Source organism: Gastrolobium bilobum, unplaced genomic scaffold, assembly GCF_033153095.1.
Source record: "Gastrolobium bilobum isolate Gb01-03AN ecotype WA unplaced genomic scaffold, APGP_CSIRO_Gbil_v1 utg202658, whole genome shotgun sequence".
In the NCBI taxonomy this organism is placed as follows: domain Eukaryota; kingdom Viridiplantae; phylum Streptophyta; class Magnoliopsida; order Fabales; family Fabaceae; genus Gastrolobium; species Gastrolobium bilobum.
This window is the reverse complement of record NW_026898259.1, coordinates 17,471-42,723: the sequence shown is the minus strand read 5'-3', so window position 1 is coordinate 42,723 and position 25,253 is coordinate 17,471. Positions and strand designations below refer to the sequence as shown.

At 35.8% G+C, this 25,253-nt stretch overlaps 1 protein-coding gene across 1 annotated transcript in view; it reads left to right on the top strand.

The window, feature by feature from the left end:
• The first annotated feature begins 3,047 nt into the window (after positions 1-3,047).
• The window catches only part of LOC133314276 (MAP3K epsilon protein kinase 1-like), a 29,358-nt gene continuing 7,152 nt past the window's right edge, over positions 3,048-25,253 (top strand). Inside the window, exons 1-18 of the mRNA XM_061515726.1 lie at positions 3,048-3,363; positions 4,129-4,263; positions 9,836-9,856; positions 10,561-10,634; positions 10,737-10,827; positions 10,916-10,999; positions 12,151-12,252; positions 12,635-12,766; positions 12,977-13,048; positions 14,600-14,703; positions 15,128-15,215; positions 15,357-15,743; positions 16,645-16,986; positions 17,079-17,123; positions 17,513-17,692; positions 17,799-17,882; positions 18,772-18,863; positions 18,952-19,035. Of these exons, the coding sequence (XP_061371710.1) occupies positions 3,304-3,363; positions 4,129-4,263; positions 9,836-9,856; positions 10,561-10,634; positions 10,737-10,827; positions 10,916-10,999; positions 12,151-12,252; positions 12,635-12,766; positions 12,977-13,048; positions 14,600-14,703; positions 15,128-15,215; positions 15,357-15,743; positions 16,645-16,986; positions 17,079-17,123; positions 17,513-17,692; positions 17,799-17,882; positions 18,772-18,863; positions 18,952-19,035 (2,177 nt within the window). The 5' untranslated portion in view covers positions 3,048-3,303. The remainder of the gene's footprint in view (positions 3,364-4,128; positions 4,264-9,835; positions 9,857-10,560; positions 10,635-10,736; positions 10,828-10,915; positions 11,000-12,150; positions 12,253-12,634; positions 12,767-12,976; positions 13,049-14,599; positions 14,704-15,127; positions 15,216-15,356; positions 15,744-16,644; positions 16,987-17,078; positions 17,124-17,512; positions 17,693-17,798; positions 17,883-18,771; positions 18,864-18,951; positions 19,036-25,253) is intronic.

Here is a 25,253-nt window from a genome sequence, read left to right as displayed (position 1 = left end):
AAGAAATATAGTTTGATCATATTTTTTGTGAATAAGATATTCAAATTGTTTATTTTAGTAAGTTTGGCATGTTGGGACTGAAAATCGAACGCAGTAGCGTTTTTCTTATATAATTCCACATGATATTGGAGTTTCTATTGTTTTAAAAGAGAAAGTTAATTATTCAGACTTTTTTAAAGGGTTTATCATTTAACATGACCACAAAAAATTTCCTACACACATAATATTTTGTGGGGCTTGCAGCAAAAAAAAAAAAAAAATTTAGCATACAAAACGAATCTGTATAGCATAACTCTTATAAAATCTTTTTTTAAATACAGAAATCACATAGACAACAGTCGTTCACTTCTTTTTCTTTCGGTAATGGAAATCATTCTCTGTCTTTATTTTTATAAATTAAAATAAGGTTACAAAATGAGATAAATTTTTATAGAGTAAAAATGATAATTTAGTTAAATATAAATATATCTTTAAATTAAAAATATTGATCAACTTATTAATTATTGTCTAAAATCTTAGGGGGTGTTTGGTTCAAGTGAAATTTTTTTTTACTAGGGAAATGTAATTATCAGGGATGTGTAGGGAAAATGAGTTAGATAGGAAAGTTTAAAAAAAATTGTTTGGTTGGGCAAAATTTTACCAGAAAAATTGAGCAAAATTTCTGAATCTGTGTTTGGTTGAAGATAAAATATTGATGGAAAAACATATTAAAATTACAAAAAAATCCTTTAAAAAATGACTCTATAACTGCACGGGGAACATCAATAAGGTTCACGTTCCCAGCTATTTCTCCACGTATGTTTTGGATCTATGACTGTACATCTGAGAACTACCTTCTTTCTTTCTCTTGTTGCCATTACTGTTCAAGGATTGATGCTATGGCTTCAAACTCTTCCTTGATAGTTGCAGAAGTTTTTTTGTGGCTGTGAAGTTATAAAAATTATGCAGAGGAAGTTAATTTGGCATTTAAAAATTTAAATGCATCACAAACCTATATTTTCAGTAATCTTGTTTTGCATTGCCAATATAAGGATATAATTAAGTAGTTACTAACATTTCCAGCAAACCTCTTTTCTCCATGAGCTTATAGAAGACCAGAAAGCTCACGCTTAGCATCAGACAAGGCTTGGAGTAGTTGTGCTATTAGGAGATGTATTGGATTAAGATTTTAAAGAACTATTTTGAGATAGAAAATTTTATAGGTTTTAAAAGACTATATAGAATTGTAGCGACTTTAAAGACTTTTTGAAAAAAAAAAATTACGATCAAGATTTTATAGATTGATTTAAAGGATTTTCATAGAATTTATAATATTTTAAATAACCATAGGAATTTTTAACAAACATTCAAAGGTGATTATTAATAAGGATAAACAAATCAAAATTTTATATGCATAAAATTTACTAAAAATTTGTGAAGTGTGATGGAGCATGTTATTCACATTTAAAAAATTTTATTTCATTTTTATCAATATGTTTTAAAAATGTTTATTAAAATTATTATTTGAAATTATTTATAGTATAAGCAAATGTATTTATCCCAATTTAATAGATCTTAAAGTGAAAAGCTGACATATGTATTGTGCAATGTAAATTATTCTTCTGCTCATTGTCTTGCCAAACAATAACTTACATTCATTATGGTACGAGAATGCTTAACATTGTTGATTAGATGCTCTTTTAACTTAGAGACAAAAGCAAGTTATGCAATAACAACAACGATTCCCCCCCTTTTTAACAATTGAATATTGAAATTTTGTCTTTCATTGTGTGCCTAATATGGTGCATAAAAAGTTGACTTTAATATTTCTATAGTGAATGTAGATAAGTTATCTAAATTTACTCCCAAAACGACATCGTTTTAGGGCGAAAGATTAAAAATTTATAATGAGAAAGACTATTATAATCCTGAAATAAATTATAATTACAAAAATATCTTAATTTTCGTCTCAAAATAACGTCGTTTTGGGCTCAATGTAGATAACTTATCTACATTGATTGCAGAAAAAACGAACCCTAAAAAGTTTTGAGAAATTTTTATCGGCAATATATTATTAAACATGTTTATCGTCAATTTATTACCATTGTTGCAATTATATCAAAATAAATCAAATGTAACACATCATTAGAGACGACAAGCACAACTATAAATCATCAGTTAATCATGAAGAAGAATAGCATAAGAAAGAATGTCAAAATCAGAAAAAATATATGAAAGTAAATAAAGAACGTACATTGTCCTTGAGAAAAGGCTATATAGATTATGAGACAGTGTAATAAAAAAATATCAAGAAATGAAAGGGTTAGGTAAGATTGTGAGAGAGACATGTTATTTAACTTCTCACTAAAATGTTTAACAAAATTCACTTAAAATCATCAGATTTTTGAACATCACAAGATTATTTTTCTTTTATTTTAAATTCTGATTGAATACCATCGAATTTGTATGTACTTTAAAATAATCTTTTAAAATTTTAGTCGAATACCACGTGACTTTTTTACAATCCTAATTGAATACTAATAGATTCTTTTGTCCAAAAATAATCCATTAAAATCTCAATCCAATATGTTATCAAAAAAAAAAAAAAAATCTCAATCCAATACATCCTTTAATTTCTTTTCTTAATCTGTTGATAACTTTAACTTCCATCATGTAAATTATGTTTAGGGTTAAGTGTTTATCATTTTAAATGACATAATTTTATGCCATTTTTAATGAAATTATATCGTTTTGATATTTTTTTACATTTTTTCTTTTTTATAAAATTAAGTAAAAAAGAAAATGAACGAGAGAATGCAAAAACACACCAAAATAACATAGTTTTATTAAAAAGTGACACAAAATTATGTAATTTAAAATGATAAACATATTTTCCGTAAATTAAATATGAAAACAATTGTAGAAAAAGAAAAAAAAATTGGTGTTCTTAATTCCTGTCGATTTTTTTAAACTTTGAAAATAAATAAAAAAGTCATTTGAAAAATGGATGAGATCCCTGACATCCCATTGACAGCTAGCACCAGCCCAACCCTGATACTGAGAGAAAGAGAGAGATAGAGAATACGACATATACCATTTTCACCATTGTTCCCAGCAAAGCAACAACCTCTTTCATTAACACACTTTTTTTTTTGCCCTTTCTTTTTTATATTTATTTATTTTTACATATAAATATTCTCATTAATTAATTAATTAATTAATTAATCCAATCCGAGCCTTTCCTCTCTCTCCGGCGTCCCTCAATTCCCCAATGGAGCTTTTCTCTTTCTAGGGTTTGGTTTCTCCGATCGCACCTTCGCAGAGATGTCGCGCCAGTCGACTTCGTCTGCTTTCACTAAATCGAAGACCCTCGACAATAAATATGTATGCCATTTTCTCCTTCCATTCTCATTTTCCATCGATCTCAAGGTTTTGGTAATTGTTAAAAAAAGAAGAATGCTGGTGTTAATATTATCATTGTTGTTTTCTCAAGTCTAGATTTCTATATTATCGCTCTTTCGACTCTCAAATAAAAGCACTGAAAGTCATTTAGTGGAAGATTTAGGTTTGTGTTATTGTCGTGTATCAATGAAATTAAATGGCTGTAGTAAATGCAAAGGCTACTGTAGTAGTAATTGAAACCTGAAATTATGTTGATTTTGTGATTAGTAGTAACATTAGTAATCACAAGCTGATGGTAGCGGCATTGGGGCTGGGGTGGATGTGTAATGTGGAGTTTCTGTTGAAACAATGAGTAAAATGTTAATAATGTGTAATGATGAAGTCAAAACAATGCTAATATGCTGAAGTTGAAGGTAGTTGTAACATGAACCAGAAGTGGTGGAGATTCTGTTGCTGACTGAATTGGATGGTTCCAGTTGGTAAATGTTTTTTTTTTCTTTTCTTCGTCAAGGGATAGGCTGTTGAATGTTTTTAATTATTAATTTTTAATCCTTGCTTAATCTTTTTAGTGTTTGCACACGAGTGGTAGGGAATGCATTCAAAATGATTGCATGTTGTAATTCGTGAGTTTTCATTTGAATATATTGTTTATACTTTGAAATTGCATGTGGAATTGGCTCGTTCAATAGTTTGGTTTTTGAATGGCTGATTGCTTTTTGCTTTGTTTGCATTTGAGATTTCGAGCAGATGCTGGGAGATGAGATTGGGAAAGGAGCTTATGGTCGAGTTTACAAAGGTTTGGACCTGGAGAATGGAGATTTTGTTGCAATTAAACAAGTTTCTTTGGAGAATATTGCTCAGGAGGATCTCAACATCATTATGGTATGAAGTTTGTTTTAATATCATCGTTTTCATTTTCAATTTAAACTTTTATTTTAGCTATTAATTATAGATAGGAAAGTGTAGAGACTTATTTCCCACTGGCATCTTTAGGGGTGGAGTCGATTATCCTAATTGAAAATGAGAGTGATACTCTGGGGGTTGTGGAGTTGGGGTGGCAGACAGAGAGAGTGTGGTTTTTGCTTTCTTTTTTTCTTAGTTCTTATTTTGAAGAAAATTTTCTGGCATTAGGGACAAAATGGGATTCCTAGGGTGTTTCACTGTTTATTTTTGCAAATTGTATACAATTTGAAGACTAAAGTTTTAGGGCCTGCCAAAGCCAAACTTTGATTAGTTCTTGGAGTTAACTTTTGTTAAAATATATGAAAAATATCTCATAATATCTTGATTGTATCTTAGAATAGTTTAGAGTATCTTAGATGACCTCTTAGGAATGGTTTTCTAAAGTTCTTCAATTTCATGATTTATTTCCTTATTTAATTAGGATTTGGAGTCTAATATTAGTATAAATAGGGATTAATGCTTTGTTGTTTGAATTGCATCGTAATACATCATTTACAACAATATTAATTATTGTTTTATTAGTTTGAGTATTCATTTTCCTCCCTCTATACGTACATCAACATCAACAACACCTTTATCCCAAATTAACTGGGGTCGGTGGTAGATGAACCCAAATGAAAGATATAGAAAGGTTGAAAATAAATAAATAAATACAATAGTAATAATAATATATATATATATATATATATATATATAAATATAAAAGTAAAAAAGAAAGGGAAAAGAAGAAGAGGGGAAAATAAAGGGGAAAAGGACTTAAAAGAGACCATCTGGAACATAGGAATAACAACGGGTCTAACCCTCCACCATGCTTATAGCTTTTCTCCATTCCTTTCTAAGGCATACCGTCCGCCAATCTATATCCCACTTTATTGAATCTTGTTTTACTACCTTCGTCCAAGTAAGTTTCGGTCTACCTCTACCTCTTTTTGTGTTGAGCTATTGGTAACACACTTCTGTTCTTACGGGAGCATCCATGGGCCTTCTCATTACGTGCCCAAACCACCTCAATCTATGTTCTCTCATCTTCTCAGCCACCGGTAGTACTCCTACCTTTCTTCGAATATCTTCATTTCTTATCTTATCCATCCTCGTATAACCACACATCCACCTTAACATCCTCATCTCTGCTACTCCCATTTTATGCTCATGTTGCCTATGTGCTGGCCAGCATTCAGCTCCATATAGCATTGCAGGTCTTACTGCTGTTTTATAGAATTTTCCTTTTAACTTAAGGGGGATTTTGCGGTCATTCAAAAACCCAGATGCACTGCGCCATTTCATCCACCCTGCTCTGATTCTATGGTTTCATCCTCATCAATCTCTCCACCTTTTTGCAAAATGGAGCCCATGTATTTAAAAGCGTCTTTCTTGGGTACCTCTTGACCACTTAGATGCACGGGATCTTGGTCTACATCTCTTACCAGAGAAAACTCACACTTCAGATACTCAGTCTTGCTTCGACTTAAAGTGAATCCTTTAGATTCCAATGTGCTTCTCCACAATTCAAGTTTTCTATTAACACCATCCTTGCTCTCATCAATAAGCACAATATCGTCTGCAACAAGCATACACCATGGCACTTCCTCTTGAATATCTTTTGTTAGATCATCCATAACTAAGGCAAAGAGATAAGGACTTAGAGCCGACCCTTGGTGTACACCTACCGAGATAGGGAAATAACTTGATGTTCCGTTACAAGCTTTCACACATGTAGTAGCCCCATCATACATATCCTTGATTGCCTTTACATACTTTGATGGTACATTTTTCTTCTCCAAAACCCACCATAAAACTTTCCTTGGAACCATATCGTATGCTTTCTCAAGGTCTATGAACACCATATGTAAGTTCTTCTTTTCTCGATATCTTTCCATTAGTTGTCGCATCAAGAAAATGGCTTCCATGGTACATCTTCCTGGCATAAATCTAAATTGATTTACAGAAACCTTGGTATCTCTTCTCAAGCGATGCTCAATAACCCTCTCCCACAACTTCATAGTATGGCTCAATAGCTTAATGCCTCTATAGTTTGAACAATTCTGTATATCTCCCTTGTTTTTGTAGATAGGCACAATCATACTTTTCCTCCATGTATCAGGCATCTTATTTGTCTGGAGAATCTTATTGAAAAGATTGGTCAACCATTTTATTGCCACATCCCCCTGGCCTCTCCACACTTCAATAGGGACACCATCAGGTCCCAAGGCTTTATTAGTCTTCATCCTCTTTAAAGCCTCCTTAACTTCATGTGTATTAATTCTGCGCACAAATCTTCTATTCAAATCATCATAAGCGTCCTCCAAGTCCACCTCGCTTATATCTCCATCCCCATTAAACAGCTTGTTAAAGTAGTTCATCCATCTTTTATTTACATCATCATCTCTCACCAATTTTTTTTGATTTTCATCCTTGATGCATCTAACTCGAGTGAGGTCTTTACTTTTCTTATCCCTTATTTTTGCAAGTTTATATAGACCTTTTTCACCATCCTTGCTCCCAAGATTTTTATACAAATCAGCAAAGACCTTGCCTCTAGCTTCTCGCACTGCTTTCTTTGCATTTTTTCTCGCCAATCTAAACTTTTGCAAGTTCTCTTCACTGGGACTTCTATGCAAATATCTAAAGCGCTCCTTCTTATGTTTAATTGCCTCTTGCACCTCTTCATTCCACCACCATGTTTCTTTGAAATGAAATCCATTTCCTTTGCTTTCACCCAACACCCTCCTTCCCATATTTTGAATACACTTAGCCATCGCATTCCATATTTCATTTGCCCCTCAATCAAACTCCAAAGGTCCTTCGTGCAACATTCTTTCATTGAACTCTCCCTCTTTTCCCTCCTTAAGCTTCCACCACCTTATCCTCAGGTTCTGAGCCCTCTTCCTCATTGTAAGTACTTTGTTGAACCAAACCTCCAGGACTACCAGCTTATGTTGCGTAGCGATACACTCTCCAGGGTAGACCTTACAGTCGACACAAGAAGTTCTATCTTCTCTTCTAGCCAGAAAGAAATCAATCTGACTACGATTTTGGCCACTATGATATGTGATTAGATGTGACTCCCTTTTTCGAAAAAAAGGTGTTCACTAGCATCAAATCGTAGGCTAGTGCAACATTCAAGATATCTTCTCCATTCTCGTTTCTCGTCCCATAGCCAAAACCTCCATGAATTTTATCAAAACCTCCATTGCTTTTACCAACTTGCCCATTTAGATCTCCTCCTAAGAAAATCTTCTCTCGAGGTATTCCCCTCAAAACTTCCTCCAAGTCTTCCCAAAATTGGCTTTTATCAATTGGTTGCAATCCAACTTGGGGTGCATACACACTGAGGATATTCAGGATTAAATCACCCACTACAAGCTTAACCAGAATAATCCTGTCGCCTTTCCTTATGACGTCCACAACTTTATCTCTGAAACTTTTATCGATCACAATTCCAACACCATTTCGACTCTTGTTAATACCTGTGTACCATAACTTGAAACCAGTACCATCCACTTCCTTCGCCTTTTCTCCAACCCACTTAGTTTCGTGCAAACAAACAATATTCACTTTCCTTTTAGCAAAAACATTTGCTAACTCCCTCAATTTACCCGTTAAGGTTCCTATGTTCCAGCTTCCCAATCGCATCCTTAACCCCTGGGCTGTGCTTGCCCGCCACGCTCGCCCATCTGCGTGTTGGGACCCTGACATACTTTTCACCAAATCCGGGTGAAGACCTAGCGCCTTGCCTTGGGGAAGGGGCCCTAGCACATTTTTCACTACACCCCGGGCCCGATGTAGCACCTTGCCTTGTGGCAAGGACCCTAGCCCATTTTTCGCTACACCCGGGGCCCGATGCAACGCGTCGCTATGAAGGGTACGCCCCAACGAAAAATCATATGGGTTCATCACATAAAAATAGAGCTGTTTTTTATGGCCGGTTCGCTACACCTGACGCCAACCCTCCTCCTTTATCCTGGCTTGGGACAGACCATGCATGCAAGCACACATGGGCGGAGTTTCCTCCCTTTATACGTAAATCCCTGTAATTTCAACAATGTCTTTTAATGTGTTGTCATTATTGTGGAAAGCCGATGACTAGTGAGCTGCTGAAGGACAATGAAGACATTTTTTTAGTTAGGATTTTTTTAAAAAAAAAAACGGTTAGGGTTGCTTTATTTAATAAGAGACCAAGAGTAAGGTTTCAGTTTGGCTTGGGGGGATTATTAATTTTGTAAGTTAGAGATTTTATTCTAACAACCCACCCCCGTGAAAAAGAAGAAAAGATTATTCCTTCTTTACTTAGTATTAACAGGATTTTATTGCTTGTGGGTTATGTAAAGAACCAATCCAACCCAAAAGCTTAAGCTGTTGGGTGAGGCTACATTAATGGTTTTTATATATCTCAACACGCCCCCTCACACGAGAGCCCATTGGGCTTGAAGGGTGGACAATGCACAGGCCCACCCACCTGTGCGAACAAAGAAATTCCACTTGAAAGAAAGTGGGGGGCGGCGAGAATCGAACCCGGGACACGAGGCTCTGATACCATGTAAAGAACCAATCCAACCCAAAAGCTTAAGCTGTTGGGTGAGGCTACATTAATGATTTTATATATCTCAACAGGTTACTATGTGAAGGCTGTATATAGCCTTCTTGTAAGACTATTAGTTCTTTTGGAATTTTGATTAAGATGTATTTGGAGTTCTGCTTATATGATCATACTAGCACAAGGTCACAAGGAATGTTGACTAGTTAATCTTGATACAGACTGTTGTAGTCACTTTCTTTCTTCAGTTCTGGACCATTGTCAAAAAAACCACAAAGCAGCTCAACCTTTTTACCATTACTATTGTATTTTATTTTTTCATAACAGAAGAAATTCATTAAGATGAAGAGAAGAATAGGAAGTTGGATAATGGGTACTCGTTAACGAAATGGGAGAGTATTAAACAACAGAGAAAAAGAGAAAGCATTGATGGAGCAAAGCTGTGCAGTCTCTCTGTATATTTGTCCAGGAAACCATTTAAAAAGATCATTTGCTGGACACCAAATTGAAGCTAGTTGTCTAATCTTATCCCAAATTAGCTGTCGTGGCAATAAAACATATAAAAATATGTGCATTAAGTTCCAACCAAATATGCCATATAGTAACATAGATTGCACATTGCCATAAAAAATCAGCTTCTATAATTCTGCCAAAATCACTAAAACTAGTCAACAAAAAATAGGGTACGCCAATCATTGGGTTTGTGGATCATTCCACTATAAGGTCCTCCCTTAGGCCATTTCATTTTTATGCTGGACTTCTTCAAGCACACTTGAATTCCTAACATATATGGTGCAACAAATAAAGCAAGTAGCAAACTCAATACCTTTTTTTTCTATCTCTTACGTCTGTAAACTGTTGCTTTGCTTTCATAGTCTATTATCTCTATTCACTAAATTGGGTGCTGTTTTTACCTGTGGCCGTGCTGTCATTTGATGGATGCCTCAATGTTTTCAGCAAGAGATTGATTTGTTAAAGGTACTTCTTTTCCTCAATGTTGGATTTGCACTACATTATCAATTGAGTTTTTCTTTTGCTTAATAGCTGTTATGGTATTATCTGCTCCATTTCTCCCATGTATATATCGTGCATGAAACCTTTAGGCAATGGTGTTGAATGACATGCTACAGCTGATCTTGCATTAAAATATACTTGTAAACTGATAGATTTGGATTGGACCAAAAGGAACATATTCTCTTTGTCTGAGTTGGGAAAATTAGCTATTAATTGATGATATACATGATTTCAATTCTCCTACACGCCCCATAGATGTTGTTGAACAACAAAAACAGTGCCAAGAACTTCCATGGGGAATAACAAAGTTCTCCCAAAAAAATGGGTGTGAACTGGGAAGCCGAGGAAAGCGGGGGCAAAGTTGGGTTTTTGCACCTGCATAGAATGTAGCAGCTGCAATGGCTGCGATAGCAGGCCATGCAACCGCAGCTGAAAAACTCGATGTTATGTGCTGGTCATAGCAAGGAGGTGCTGCGACATGAGGTGGCACCCTGTGATTGACTACGATGCTACCTTTCTATGTTTTCTGATGCTGTGGTAATGAATAGTTTATTGGCTTAATCTTGGGAACGATTCTAAAAGCTTGGCATTCTGAGCACCTGTTGAAATTTGAATGCATACACTTATTATGTGATGCCATCTTTTAAATGATTATTATTATTTTACAGAATTTGAACCACAAAAACATTGTAAAGTATCTCGGATCCTTAAAGACAAGGAGTCACCTGCACATAATTCTTGAGTAAGTGGGCTCAGCTCTTTCACAACATAAGATTTAATCATAGCATCATTTAAGGGTATTCAGAGGAGCAATGAATTTTGCTACATGTTTGTAATTTCATAGGTATGTGGAGAATGGTTCACTTGCAAATATCATCAAGCCAAATAAATTTGGACCTTTTCCAGAATCATTGGTTGCGGTTTATATTGCCCAGGTTTGTAGGTGTAATACTGTTCATTGAGGGTTTTCCAGGATTTTGTTAGTTTTGGATTTTATACTAAATGTATCATATGATGAGGTAGGTGTTGGAAGGCTTGGTTTATTTACATGAACAGGGTGTTATCCATCGAGATATTAAGGGTGCAAACATATTGACAACTAAAGAGGCAAGCCTTTTTTTTTCTTTGGTTCTTATTATATTGTAGGGCTTTGTGTTTTGGCAATTTTATGGTTGTGTCTATGCAAATTGACTCCGAATAAAAGGAGGGATTATACGATAAGAAACTCTCCTGTAAGCAATGCAGATAGCTTACATAACATTGCCAAATCATGTTTAACCATGTTGAGCACTAGTGTGGTCCTTTAGTGCGTAATTATATTTTTCATCATCATTGCTTTTCTGTTTCATGATCCACTGCTTTCATTTTTGCTTTTTTAAGTGTTTTTATTTTCATGTTTCTTCGCTCTGCTGAATTTTGTTTGTGTTGATATTCTGTTTACCCCTTTATAGTTAAATTAGGGATGGTTAACCATTTTACTTCGGTTGCTGCTGGTTCAGTTAGCTGAACTGCTTTACCAAGCAATTCAATATTTAAGGAGTGAGTCAATTTTGGATTAACCTTTTTTACTTACAAAATAAGGCAGTACAAATTAGAAGACAAGAGGAGGGAGTCAATGTCTTGCCTAGTTTTTTTGAGCATTATTATGACTACTAGCTATTTTGTTTTTAAGGGAAAAATGTTTGTCCCTTTAAAGGATGGTTATTTTAGTTAAAACTAGTGTTTGTTTTATTTAAAATTTAAATTAAAAAAAACTACCCACTTTCTCCCCCATGATTTCCATTTTGTATCTCTTTCTCTCACTTAAAATAACACAATTCTATGTCCTTTAAAAGGACAAACACCAAACTCTGTTTTTAATAATTTTAATTCAGATCCCTGTATATGTAATTTTTAATGAAAAATTTCATTAAGAAGAGAAAATGTTGTTGGAAAGATACTGGCGGCTCTCCTACGCCGACTTTCTTTTAGGAGTTTCCTTTTTTGTCTCTTTTTTTCCCCTCCTTTTGTTTTGTCTTTGTGAGGGTTTGTTATCCTCCAACCTTTTGTACTTCTATCTCATAAATTTTTGTCTTCTATTAACAATTTTCCCGATGGTCTGCTTTATATTTGTTTACATTGTCACCATGGTTTTCCTTGCACATCACTCTTGATCCTGTCATATAATTCCATGCTCTAGATTTTGGTTTTGTTTTTTATTTTTGTCTACATCTAGAAAATTTGCATTAATTCTCACTAATTACATTTTCTGCTTTCAGGGTCTTGTCAAACTTGCTGATTTTGGTGTTGCAACAAAATTAACAGAGGCTGATGTTAATACTCATTCAGTTGTTGGAACACCATACTGGATGGCCCCAGAGGTAATAGTTGTTTGAAATTCTTCAGCTAAATCATTTGATTAGAGCTTTTGATCATTGCCTTGTTTAAATTGTCTTCTAACACCATACTGATATGCAAAGAGATTGGACTGCTACATTGCACTTTTGAGACACTTTGGCTTGCTGTTTACTTTGTGTATTTTTTAGGAGGATCTCTCATCCCCTCCTGGATTTACTGTCTCTTCTCTCATTCTTATAATAATGTATTTTATTTTAATAAAAAAATAGTTTATTTGAGCTGAGCACCTTGCTGACTCTTTAATGAACCTAATAAAGTGGATTGTGAATTAAAGAAATGGCTTCTAATATGATGTGTTGAGCTTGATTAAGGGCACTCATTGATAATTTTGGTTTAATTTTTCAGGTTATAGAAATGTCTGGGGTTTGTGCTGCTTCTGACATTTGGAGTGTTGGCTGTACGGTTATTGAACTTCTTACATGTGTACCTCCTTATTATGATTTGCAGCCTATGCCGGCTCTTTTCCGTATTGTCCAGGTTTGCTTATGTGCTATCATTTATTGTTTCTTCAATATATGAAGGGTCCTTGGACTTGGTTTTCTTATGGCATTTGGCTAGATAATGGCATCTACACTAGATTGCATAACTAGTGAGTTGGTAATTGGAGCATTTTACATTATCTTTTGTTCTTGATATGCTCAATTACACAACTATAATGTAATTTACTTCCCCTGACTTCTATCTCAGGATGAACATCCTCCAATTCCTGATAGCCTGTCACCTGACATTACTGATTTTCTGCATCAATGCTTTAAGAAGGTAAATTGGATCCTAACTCTTGGTTGGAAAATGTTTCTTAATACATATGGTGTCTTAACTTGGATGTTATTGTGGTTGCATATCATTTCTCTTGGTACATTCTTTCCATCTATCTTGCTCCCAGTGCCTGCCCTTGCCCACCTCCTGACATGAGTGAATGAATTATCACTGTCTGTTTTAGGATTTTCTTTTTTACTGTACTGGTCTGGATATAAGACAAGTAAATATGTTGAGAGATGATATGTTATCCTTTAGTATTTTGTAGCATATAGTTTGTGTTAGATTATTCATTGATTACAAAATGGTTAAGGAGAGAACTGCCTTTGCAATATGGATCTTTCCAATTGGAAATAGGAATTGTTAGGTATCTATGGGAAAAATTCTGTGCACTGTTGTTTAGCTTCGTTTTCTTTGTTGAATGATTTTTCCCACTACTGGATTGTTAGCAAACTGCTTGATCTTTTGACTAATTAGAAAAAGAAGGGAAAGGAGCAGAATAGTAAATTTGTTCCTTTTTTCTTGTTCATGCCATGCAGGCCAATTTTCGAGAACTTTACACTATTAATGTTACTGCTATTTTTAATTCTAATAATATTAGGCTGCCACAAAGGAAAATTCACAGAACTGCTGTTAACCTTTTCTGTGTCTATCTTGGTGTGTACAAACTTTTACTTTCTTAATTACTTGCTGTGATCTGATCACACACTTGTATGTCTATAGAATTTAAATATTTAAAAAATTATACCAGCAAGGTAGATTTTTTTTTGCAATGATTTGAAATTTGGATAGTAGTGTTTAGGTCGTTATTTTAAATTTTGATTCAATTTAATTTTCATTTTGTCTACGGTACTTGAAGTTTAGAGAATAACCTGATAGGATGAATTGTGTTTCTATACCGGTCCTCACAATCTCATATATTAGTGTGGGTATTAATTACAATGATTCAATCACTGATATACATAATCCTAATTTGTGTCCTAACTGATTCTACAGTATATACATGATATCCTACCCTAAATACCTACAAAATTCTAACAAAATCTAACAACAGTTCTAACCTACCATTGTTGATTTGTTTAACCTCAAAATGAGGGATGATGCTTGGAATGATTGTGACCGAATTAATGCAGATGAAAAATTAATTCTATCTTCTCTTGATCATTAAGTTAGATGTATGTCACCGGTGCTTGGGTTAGGGTTAGTTTGGAAGAAAGTTTGATTATCTATAGACACTTTTTTTTTTACTTCTCTTGAAAATTATATTCTTTTCTTTTTTGTTAATACTGAAAAACTTATGTATATTTGCTTCTCATTCAAATATATTATTTCATCAAGAGTGTGAACAATTCTTTTCCATGAAAAAGTAAAATCATGGGCAAGGACAAGCATAGGAGTATTATAATGATGTTGTCAGTATTGTCTATGTAGTTTTCTAGCTCATGCTTTGTAGGATAGGCAAGATGGATACTTGTATTATCCAGACTCTTAATCATTTCAGATGAAGCTAGTGAAAAAAACTTGTTTTATATACTATTTTGTTGCACATGTCAGGATGCTAGACAAAGGCCTGATGCTAAAACGCTGCTATCTCACCCCTGGATTCAAAATTGTAGACGTGCCCTGCAGTCTTCTCTCCGTCATAGTGGAACATTAAGGTAGATAGCATGAGATATTATTTCCGTTATATTATGTTATTTGTTCTGGTTGAATCTAGCCATCTAAGTAATTGTTCAAATTTGTGATCCTTAAAATCTCGATTGCTACTTTAGTTGTACTGATAGCAAGTGATGCTACCCTGTCCTACCATTTTGGTTCAATTTACATTTAAAGTCACAAAATGGTCTTATCCTCTCGTTCTTGTACTTCTTTCTTTTTCTCTTCTAATATTTTATTTTTTAAATTACATAAGAAATGGAATGTTCATTATTTCTTGGATCTATTTCTTTTGGATTTTTTGTTGGAATTATGCTAAGGATTTTTTATTTTTATTTTTTGCTTAAATTATGCTAAAGTGTCATTTTCTTTCAGCTATGTAATTTTTATACTTTTTTAATTGAAGAAGAGTGCTTCCTCTTGCAGAAATATAGAAGATGATGATTCTGGAGATGCAGAAGTTCCTGGTGGTGATCATAAGAGTGCTGGTGAAAACTCTTCTGTTGAGAAAGAGGTTAGTGTTGATGGTTAGCTGTGACAATATACTATTCTGTCTTTTCTGCTGGAGCTAATAATTTAAGAATTTAAATTCGTAACCATAAACAATGGATCTACATCATGGGAGCAGTTAGATTATATTTTTATTATGTTGTAGGACTCTGCAAAAGAGTTTTCAAGTGTGGCTGCTGATAGCAGCAAAACTCATGAAGACAATGCTTCAGATTCTAATTTTCTTAACGAAAGAACAGAGAAGGCAGATGATGTTCCATCAGATCAAGTTCTTACGTTAGCCATTCGAGAGAAGTCATTTATACAAACTGGTTCTAGCAGACTCTCTTCTAATAGAGAAGTGGTTAGTTCTGAGCCAACTAGCAATCATGAGGTTTCAAGTTCTAAAGAATTTCATGAAGTCATGATGAATGGAGATGTCGGATCTCCACAATCAAGTGGAATGGCCAATAAGGTTGGAGGAAAAGACATCAATAATGGCACTAAATCATTTGCTTTTGGATCAAGAGGTCAAGACAATGGTTCCCTAAAGGTATGGCCTTTCATATTTTGCTGGCTGTTTAAAAGAGTCTTTAAGGATTGATTTGGTTACTTCTTTTTTTGGGTGGTTTTTTTTTTTTTTGTGTGTGTTTGTGGGTGTGTGTTTTGTGGTGGTGGGGGGGGGGGGGGGGTATGCTTTCCTTTTTATGTATAAATATATATGTTTTTGATAAACGCAATTGATCAAACAACACATTTGCGCTCTATCGAAAACCAAATTTCCAATAAATTCATTTAGAGTATGGTCTTGTTTAAATATTTCTCCGAAGTTTACTATGGTCTTTCTGTCATATACTTTCTTCCCCTTTTCCCCTTTTGATATTATTCACCATAGTAGAGAAACAAATTTCTTATCCTTATGTCAAGAAATCGAAGGAAAAGAGAGAGAGAAGTCTGAAAGTGTTTCTGTATTATTGAATATTCTGAATGACGTACTGCTGTTGTCCATATATAGACCCAAGTGATGGTCACTCAGCGAGTGAGATGTAACAATTTATCAGAAAAGTAACTAAAACAATAACTAAAAGGGTATAACAATCCCCTGTGCTGAAACACACAGTAACACAGTAAATGTCGTACGGAGTTACTTAAACTAGTACAGCTAAGCATGTATATATGCTAATATTATGCATAATAAGGTTGAACAGACTTCCATTTCTGTTTTTCTCCCTTTGAAATTTTCATTTTTGAATTATTCATCAATGGGGTGCCATTTATGTTAGAAAATCATGAAGTTCTTTTGAACACTGCTTCTAATAGTTCTTTATCCAAAATATGTGAGGTGGCTTGAAGCTGCACTGTTATAATTATTGATTCTATAATTCATCTAGAATATGTTTTCCTTTATGGAAAGATGATGAAATTTCATAGATTTGTCTGATTGCTATCTGAAGGCAATGAAGATGCCACCCCCTGTGGAAGGAAATGAGCTGAGTAGATTTAGTGACCCCCCTGGAGATGCGTACTTAGATGATTTATTTCATCCAACAGATAAACAACCTGGGAAGGTTGTACTTGAGGCATCCACATCTACATCTACTTCACATCTGGCTAAAGGTAATGCATCTATGATTGATGGTGGGAAAAATGACCTGGCTAAAGAGTTGAGGGCTACAATTGCTCGAAAGCAATGGGAGAAGGAGAGTGAAAATGGACAGGCAAACAATGGTGGGAACCTTTTACACCGAGTGATGATAGGTGTTCTAAAAGATGACGTAATTGATATAGATGGTTTGGTATGTTAATCAGTCTGGATAATTAAGCTCTTTCTTTAAAATCCCATGTTTTTATTCTTTTGACTCTTCTTTGTCTAATGTTTTTTTATCAGGTCTTCGATGAAAAACTTCCTGGAGAAAACCTTTTTCCTCTGCAGGTACCAAGGCTTTTCCCTCTGTCCTCTGTATAACATACACCTCTCTCGCATAATGCGATCTGTTCTATTCAGTTTCTGGCATCTCGTATATTCTTTATCTTTATTTAAATTTTAGGTTTGGGAATGTTCTTGCATGTTGTTGTTTGATGTGGGCATAACTTTATAGAATAAAAAAAATAAACCACTCCCCGTTAAACCCGACTAGCGAGTGTGGGGTGGAGGAAATCCTTGTACGTAGCCTTACCCTTGCATAGCTTTATTGAATGTAAGATAGAAAACACTTGTTCTTCAAAATTGACTCATGTCCTATGTATACCTTGTATGTTGTAGCTTACGAGTGCTTTGTATGTTAGACTTGCATATATGATTTATTTACCATAATGCTGTAGGCTGTTGAGTTCAGCAAATTAGTTAGTTCACTAAGACCAGAGGAATCAGAAGATGTGATTGTCTCTGCATGTCGGAAACTTATTGGTATATTTCACCAACGTCCAGAGCAGAAGATTGTTTTTGTTACCCAGCATGGTTTACTTCCACTAACCGACTTGCTAGAAGTTCCTAAAACACGTGTATGTTGTCTATCTTTATACTTCATTTTACTTATTATTATTGAGAGGCATAGCTGACAATTTAGTGACTGGGAAGAAGACATTTTGAATTCAATGGATGTTTCAGGTCATATGTTCTGTGCTTCAGCTTATAAATCAAATAATTAAAGACAACACTGATTTTCAAGAAAACGCATGTCTTGTTGGATTGGTAAGTCTTATGTATATCTTATGCTCCTTTCCTCTCCCTTTTCTCTCTTTTATTCTTTCCATAATTTAATGGGTTAAAATGAGTATTCCTTTTTTTTTTAAGATAAAATTGTGTGTTAAAATCTTGATGAAGAATTTTACAAATCTTCTACGGTCCTAGTTTAGTGGATAAGAAATCAAACAATTGTGGCGCAGCATTGAATCTGTTTAAGTTAACTTCCCTTAATTTATCCTAAAGGATTCAGAATAGAATCCCATTCTCATATGGATTTAGACTCTGCAATATTACAAAAAAAATAACAAAAGCTTGGACATTTAAATAAGTCTTAAGTGTCATAAACTCATAAGCCCAAATACTGCTCATGGACAACATTTGGGACAGTATTACTTTTTAAGTTTGTCTTTGGTGTTCTGCTCATTGGCTTTTTAGCTTAGTTTCTTTGTTAGACATGCAGAGAGATTGGTATGCCTTGTTAGAGATTGGTATGCCTTGTTATATGGTTGCATCTCCTAGTTTCTAGGTGTTTCTTTTGTAATTTTCTTGAGAGGTTGTCTTATCCTCTGGCCTTGATCTCTTCTTTTCTTCCTTAATGAAACTTCTCTTCCTATGAAAAAATCTGCCCGTTACTCAGTAATATGAATATCAGTAAAACATTCCTGGGATTGAAGAAAAAATTATCTACAGTAACATCTTTCAAGTCTATAATTACCCTAAACAATTAGGATATAGCTAGGTTTTTGGAAGACTAAAATCATTCTCATAAATATTAGTCGACGAAAACACTGAAACATTACTACCTCAAACTTGTGCTTTCATTATGCTTGATGATATCACTGGGTGTCCTCAAATATCTTGGTTCAGCTATATTTAATGCAAAATTTTGTGGCAGATTCCTGCAGTCATGAGCTTTGCAGTGCCTGATCGTCCCCGAGAGATCCGTATGGAAGCAGCTTACTTTTTACAACAGCTTTGTCAGTCAAGGTCGGGGTGTATTTTATTTGTTGTTATTACTCAACTTCTTTTATATTTTTGAAAATAACATGGAATTGATTGTTAACACTTGATGCAGTTCGTTGACTTTACAAATGTTTATAGCTTGCCGTGGAATACCTGTTTTGGTGGGATTTCTTGAGGCTAATTATACCAAGTACAGGTTAGTTGTTGCTTATGAATTTTGGTTATATGGAATTACTTACATTTTAGATTAGATTTTAGTTTACAATGCAATGCCAAGATTTGAAAGATATTAGATTTGGGAATGATTATCTTGAAGGCCACATAATTATTGCACCACAATATTAATTATTTGTTAATAGAATGGTGGCGGTAAGGATCGAACTCCTGACCACTTGGTCATAGATGTTTTGACATTATGTAAAACACCAATTCAACCCAAAAGTTTAAGCTGTTAGGTGAAGGCCACATTAATTGTTTTATATTTCTCTAATAGTAGCCGTCACCTAATAACTTAATCTTTTGGGTTGAATTGGTTCTTTACATGGTATCAGAGCCTCTGTGACTAAGTGGTTATGATTTCGATCCTCACCATCCCCATTCTTTTAATAAATAATTAAATATTATGGAATTCTTTAGCACGAGTAAGTGGGTCTGTGTATTATCTACCCTTCAAGCCCAATGGGCTCTTATATGAGGGGGTGTGTTAGAGAAATATAAAATCATTAATGTAGTCTTCAACTAATAGCTTAAGTTTTTGGGTTGAATTGACCCTTTATAGATGGTAAGACGATTAACTTCTATTTGGTGTAAAGCACACGACCTTGTAGGGGTTTTCTTAACATATATCCAGAGGGATTGGGCATCCTTCAATGACGTTTTTATTTTTTCTTCTAGTTTCCCTTTTTTTCTCACTATAAAGGTTTTCTATCCACCAAATTCCTTGTACTTTTTTCTCTTCGTCTTAATGAATAATGCATATATATTTAAATATTATAAAATATTGGGCTGTTTCCCCCTTTATTCCTCTATTTGAGACTGTTAGAAATATATAATATAAAATTAAAATATAAAACCAATAACTTAGTCTACTATTTTTTCTCCGTCAATGTTCATAGGTTTGGATATTCCTCTCAATTAAATTGCGTGAGCATGTTTTGAAGTTTTCACTTCCAGCATGATATTACTTTGCATTGCAGTGTTAGATGTTACCTGACTCGCTATTAGAGTCTTATTAGAAGCCACTCCATGGCCTGCTCTTGAGAGCTTAGTTTTTGGTGGAGTTGATCTTTGACATTAAGTCAAAGATTTTTTGACTTAGTGATCAGGAGTTTGATCTTTGTTGGTCCCATTCCACATAAAATAAAATTTTAACACATTAGGAACACGTGTTTTGTTCCTGCTTCAGGCCCAAGGGCTTTTGTTAGAGATATGTTACATGTGTAACATGATGTACCCTTGTCTTTATTAACTGAAGTAGTAGATTAATTGTCAGATTCTGTTTCTGTTAGGTCTCTGTAAGTAACTTACAGGTAGTTAGACAGTTGTCTCCAACTGTATCTAACTGTATAAATGTAAGTACTCAGCACTGAGTTCGTTTAGAATGTCAAATACACATTTTAGAGAATATCTTGGGCTTTTTCTTCTCTCTGTTTTTTCAGTTTCTTATATTTTCTTGCACTTTCTTTCTGTTAGAAATATTAGAATAGGAAATATTAGATATGATTAGATTTGATTAGATTTGAATAGATTTGAATAGATTACTATCTGTTAATATTTCTGGGCTTCTCACTTAAGCCTATTAGGGTCTCTATATATTGTAACTCTTTGTATTAGGTTAACACACAATTGAATACAAATACCTTCTTACTTTCAAGTTGGTACCAGAGCTAATATTCTGGGAAACCTCGCTTCCGCATAAAACCTTATCTCGCCGTGCATCATACCGGCAACCCTTTTTTAGCCCTAACCCTTAATTAGTCATAAAATATTTATCCTCAGCCTTAAATAGTCAGAAACCAGCCTCCTCAACCCTGAATAGGAAGAGATCAGCCTTCGTTTGCCGCCGGAACCGCCGTTTGCTACTGTTCACGGTCACCGGAAAACATTTCCTACGACGGTAGCAACCGGAAAACCTTCGATCAGGCTCCCCTTCCTTCGGCGACCGTCTCTGTGGAAGGCCCATCACCAGCGGCAATCTCACGCGCCTACACGCGTGGCTGACCTCCCTGCGCGTGGTTCTCACGCGCCTCCTTTCACCGGCGCGTGAGCACTGTTCCGGGCACCTTTTCCGGCCATTCCAGGACAGAAAAACTCGCCTTCTTCCCCTCTTTTGAGATCTGCTCTCCGTTCGTTGTGGGTCTCGTGCGTTCAAGATACATCAGTGATTCTACGTTGAGTTGCTTTCCACGTTCGTCTTTTGATTTGCTTGCAGTTGTGTATTCTGGTCATCCTTGCTTATTCTGGTCATCCTTATTTATTTATTTTGTGATGGAGGGTTTAGGTAGTGCATCCAAAAATATTACTAGTACTACCCCATCGATTACAACGATAAAACTGACCGGATCTGCTACTTACAAGACCTGGTCTACCTCAGTTAAAATCTGGTTTACTGGTCAGGGATACGGTCAACATCTCACAGCTAAGTCTGCCAAGGAACAGACATCTAAATGGGAAAAGATTGATGCTCAACTCCTAAGTATCCTTTGGCAGTCCATTGATCCAACACTTATACACATTTTCATCTCCTTTGAGACCTGCTATGACGTCTGGGAGGAAGCTAAAAACCTTTACACCAATGACATTCAACAGCTTTATTCAATTGTGTCTCAGATAATGGCATTGCCCAAATCTCCAGAGTCTCGAATGGAAACTTATATTGGTAAGATTCGTTCTTTGATGCAAGAATTCTTAGCTATGTTACCTCATGCTGCAGATGCCTCTGCGTACAAGAAGCAGGTGGAGCGCTTCTTTATGGTCGTAACCCTCTCTGGTCTTTTCGAGGAGTTAGAAAGTGCTCGTGAGAATATTCTAACCAGTGCTGAGACTCCTAGCCTGTCACACACTTTCCAGCGCTTTCTGAATCTTAAGGATAAATCAACAGCTTCCACACATGTGCCTGCTACCGATTCCACTGCATTCTTTTCTCGTTCCAATGATTCTAATTGGAATAGTGGACGCGGTCGCGGACGTGGCCGTGGACAGGGTGGCCGCGGACAGAGGCCTCGTTGCAATTATTGCCAGAACCTCTGACATTATGAAGAACATTGCTATAGGAAGTACCCTCACTTGAAGCCACCAACCGCCAACTTTGCTCAGACTGATGGGTCAGTAACTCGTTCGAATGCTGACCATGAGGCACTTCTCAAGAAGGTTTCTTCTCAGCCTCTTCCTCAAGACACTGGTAATCATGTTGCTTGTCTTTCTCAATCATCTCTTGGACCTTGGATAATAGACTCAGGTGCTACTAATCACCTTTGTGGTAATAAGGATCTCTTTACTTCACTTTCTTATTGTAATAATCTACCTTCTGTTACTCTTGCTGATGGCACTAAGGCCCCTGCTCGAGGAATTGGGCAAGCCAACCCAACTCCCTTTTTGAATTTGACCTCTGTTTATTATATACCTGGCATTCCCTTCAATTTAATCTCTGTTAGCCAGCTGATTCATTCTCTTTCATGCACTATTACCTTCTTTAAACAATCTTTTTCTATGCAGGATCCGGGTACGGGGAAGACGATTGGAGCGGGCAATGAGTCACGAAGTCTTTACTATCTGACTGAACCACCTTCTCCAGTGGCGTGCTCTCTCACATAGTCTCCTGAATTAATTCACAGCCGTCTAGGTCATCCAAGTCTTCCCAAGCTTCAACATATGGTTCCTTTTTTATCCAGTCTTAAGTCTTTAAACTGTCAGTCTTGTCAGCAAGGAAAGCACACTCGCTTCTCCTTTGCTAATAGAGTCAATAAAAGAGCTGATGCTCCATTTTCTATTGTTCATTCTGATATTTGGGGTCCAAGTCAAACTTTGTCTGTTTTAGGTTTTCAGTATTTTGTAACCTTTATTGATGATTTATCTCGTTGTACTTGGGTTTATTTAATGAAAAACCGTTCTGAATTATTTTCAATTTATCAAAAAATTTGTGCTGAAATAAATACTCAATTTGGTGCTTCTATTAAGATATTGCGTAGTGATAATGCAAAAGAGTATGTGTCTCTTAATTTTTCTAATTTTTTGGAACAACATGGAACGATACACCAGACCACCTGTCCACACACTCCACAACAAAATGGAGTGGCTAAACGTAAAAATAGACATTTGGTTGAAACTGCACGTACCCTTCTAATTCATATGAATGTTCCACTCCGTTTTTGGGCAGATGCTATAATCACTTCTTGCTTTCTCATCAATCGTATGCCCTCTTCCGTACTCAATAATGAAGTTCAGCATAGTGTTTTATTTCCAGGAGCACCTTCCTATCCTCTAGCTCCACATGTATTTGGATGTACCTGCTTTTTTCATGATCTTACTCCAGGAAAAGATAAGTTAACATCCAAAGCTTTCAAGTGTGTTTTCCTTGGATACACTTGTTTTCAAAAGGGGTATCGTTGCTACTCTTCTGATCTCAAGCGTTATATTGTTTCGGCTGATGTCACTTTCCTTGATCAACAACATTTTCATTCTATCCTGTCTCAGATAGCACAAGTTGATTATGTTCTTCCTGTTCCTTGTCTTGATTTGTCTTTACCAGTTGCAGGTGACTCTATCCCAGAGGAGCTTCCCCTTGCCTCCATCCCTGAGGATCGTCCTTTTCTCACTTATCAGCGTCGTCAGCCTGCGCCTCCAGCAGATTTGACTCTTACTGACTCACTGCCTGCTCCAGTCGACTCTTCCCCTCCGGATCCTCCAACAAAGATTACTCTCATTGCCCTTCGCAAAGGTATTCGATCCACTCGCAACCTTCATCCACTTTATAGTTTCTTGACTTATGATAGACTTTCTTCACCACATTTTACTTTTATTTCTAGTATTTCGTCCGTTTCTATTCCTAAAACTACAGGTGAAGCACTATCTCATCCGGGTTGGCGTCAGGCGATGATTAATGAAATGCAAGCACTTCACTCCAATGGCACCTGGGATCTTGTTCATGCTCCTCCCGGAAAGTCATTCGTCGGCTGTCGATGGGTATTCACTGTCAAAGTTGGTCCTGATGGCACTGTTGATCGCCTCAAAGCTCGTTTAGTGGCCAAAGGATACACTCAGATATTTGGTCTTGATTATGGGGATACTTTTTCTCCTGTTGCCAAGATGGCATCTGTTCGCCTATTTCTTGCACTTGCTTCCATTCATCAATGGCCCCTTCTACAGCTTGATATCAAAAACGCTTTCTTACATGGTGATTTGCAAGAGGAAGTATATATGGAGCAACCACCAGGTTTTGTTGCTCAGGGGGAGAATTCTGGAATGGTATGTAAGCTTCGTAAATCTTTATATGGCCTGAAGCAGTTCCCTCGGGCTTGGTTTAGTCGCTTTAGTTCTACGGTTCTATCCTTTGGCTTAACCAGAAGTAAAGCCGATCATTATGTCTTCTATAGGCATAGCTCCTCTGGTCAGTGTATCTATCTTCTAGTCTCTGTTGATGACATCATTATTACTGGCAGCGATCAAGTTGGGATTGATCAGTTAAAGAAATACTTATTCAATCAGTTTAAGACCAAAGATCTTGGCAGACTTCGATATTTCTTAGGGATCGAAGTGGCACAGTCTAGGCAGGGCATTTCCATTTGTCAGATGAAGTATGCACTGGATATCCTAGATGAGACTGGTATGTTGGGATGTAAACCTATTGATACACCTATGAATCCTAATGTTAAGCTGTTACCCGGACAGGGGGAGCCATTGGCAGACCCTGGTCCTTATCGCCGGTTAGCTGGAAAGTTAAACTATCTTACTGTGACAAGACCAGACATCTCTTTTGCAGTTAGTGTGGTAAGTCAATTCATTGACTCTCCTTGTGACTCCCATTGGGATGCAGTTATCAGGATTCTTCGATATATCAAAAGAGCACCAGGAAGAGGTTTATTATACACAAATAAAGGAAATGCTAAGGTATCTAGCTATTCAGATGCTGACTGGGCAGGTTCTCCTTCAGACAGATGATCCACCTCGGGGTATTGTGTTCTCCTTGGAGGAAACTTGATCTCTTAGAAAAGTAAGAAACAAACTGTTATCGCAAGGTCAAGTGCAGAGGCAGAATATGAAACCGATTAATCCGAAAGCGCCATGGAGAGCAACAAAAGTCCACAGACCATCAGAAGATATCAATTGCTAAGATTCGAAGGAATTATTCCTTTTCATGAATACACAAAAAAAGAACACTTATCATAATGAAGTCGAATTTCAAAAGGCAGAATATCG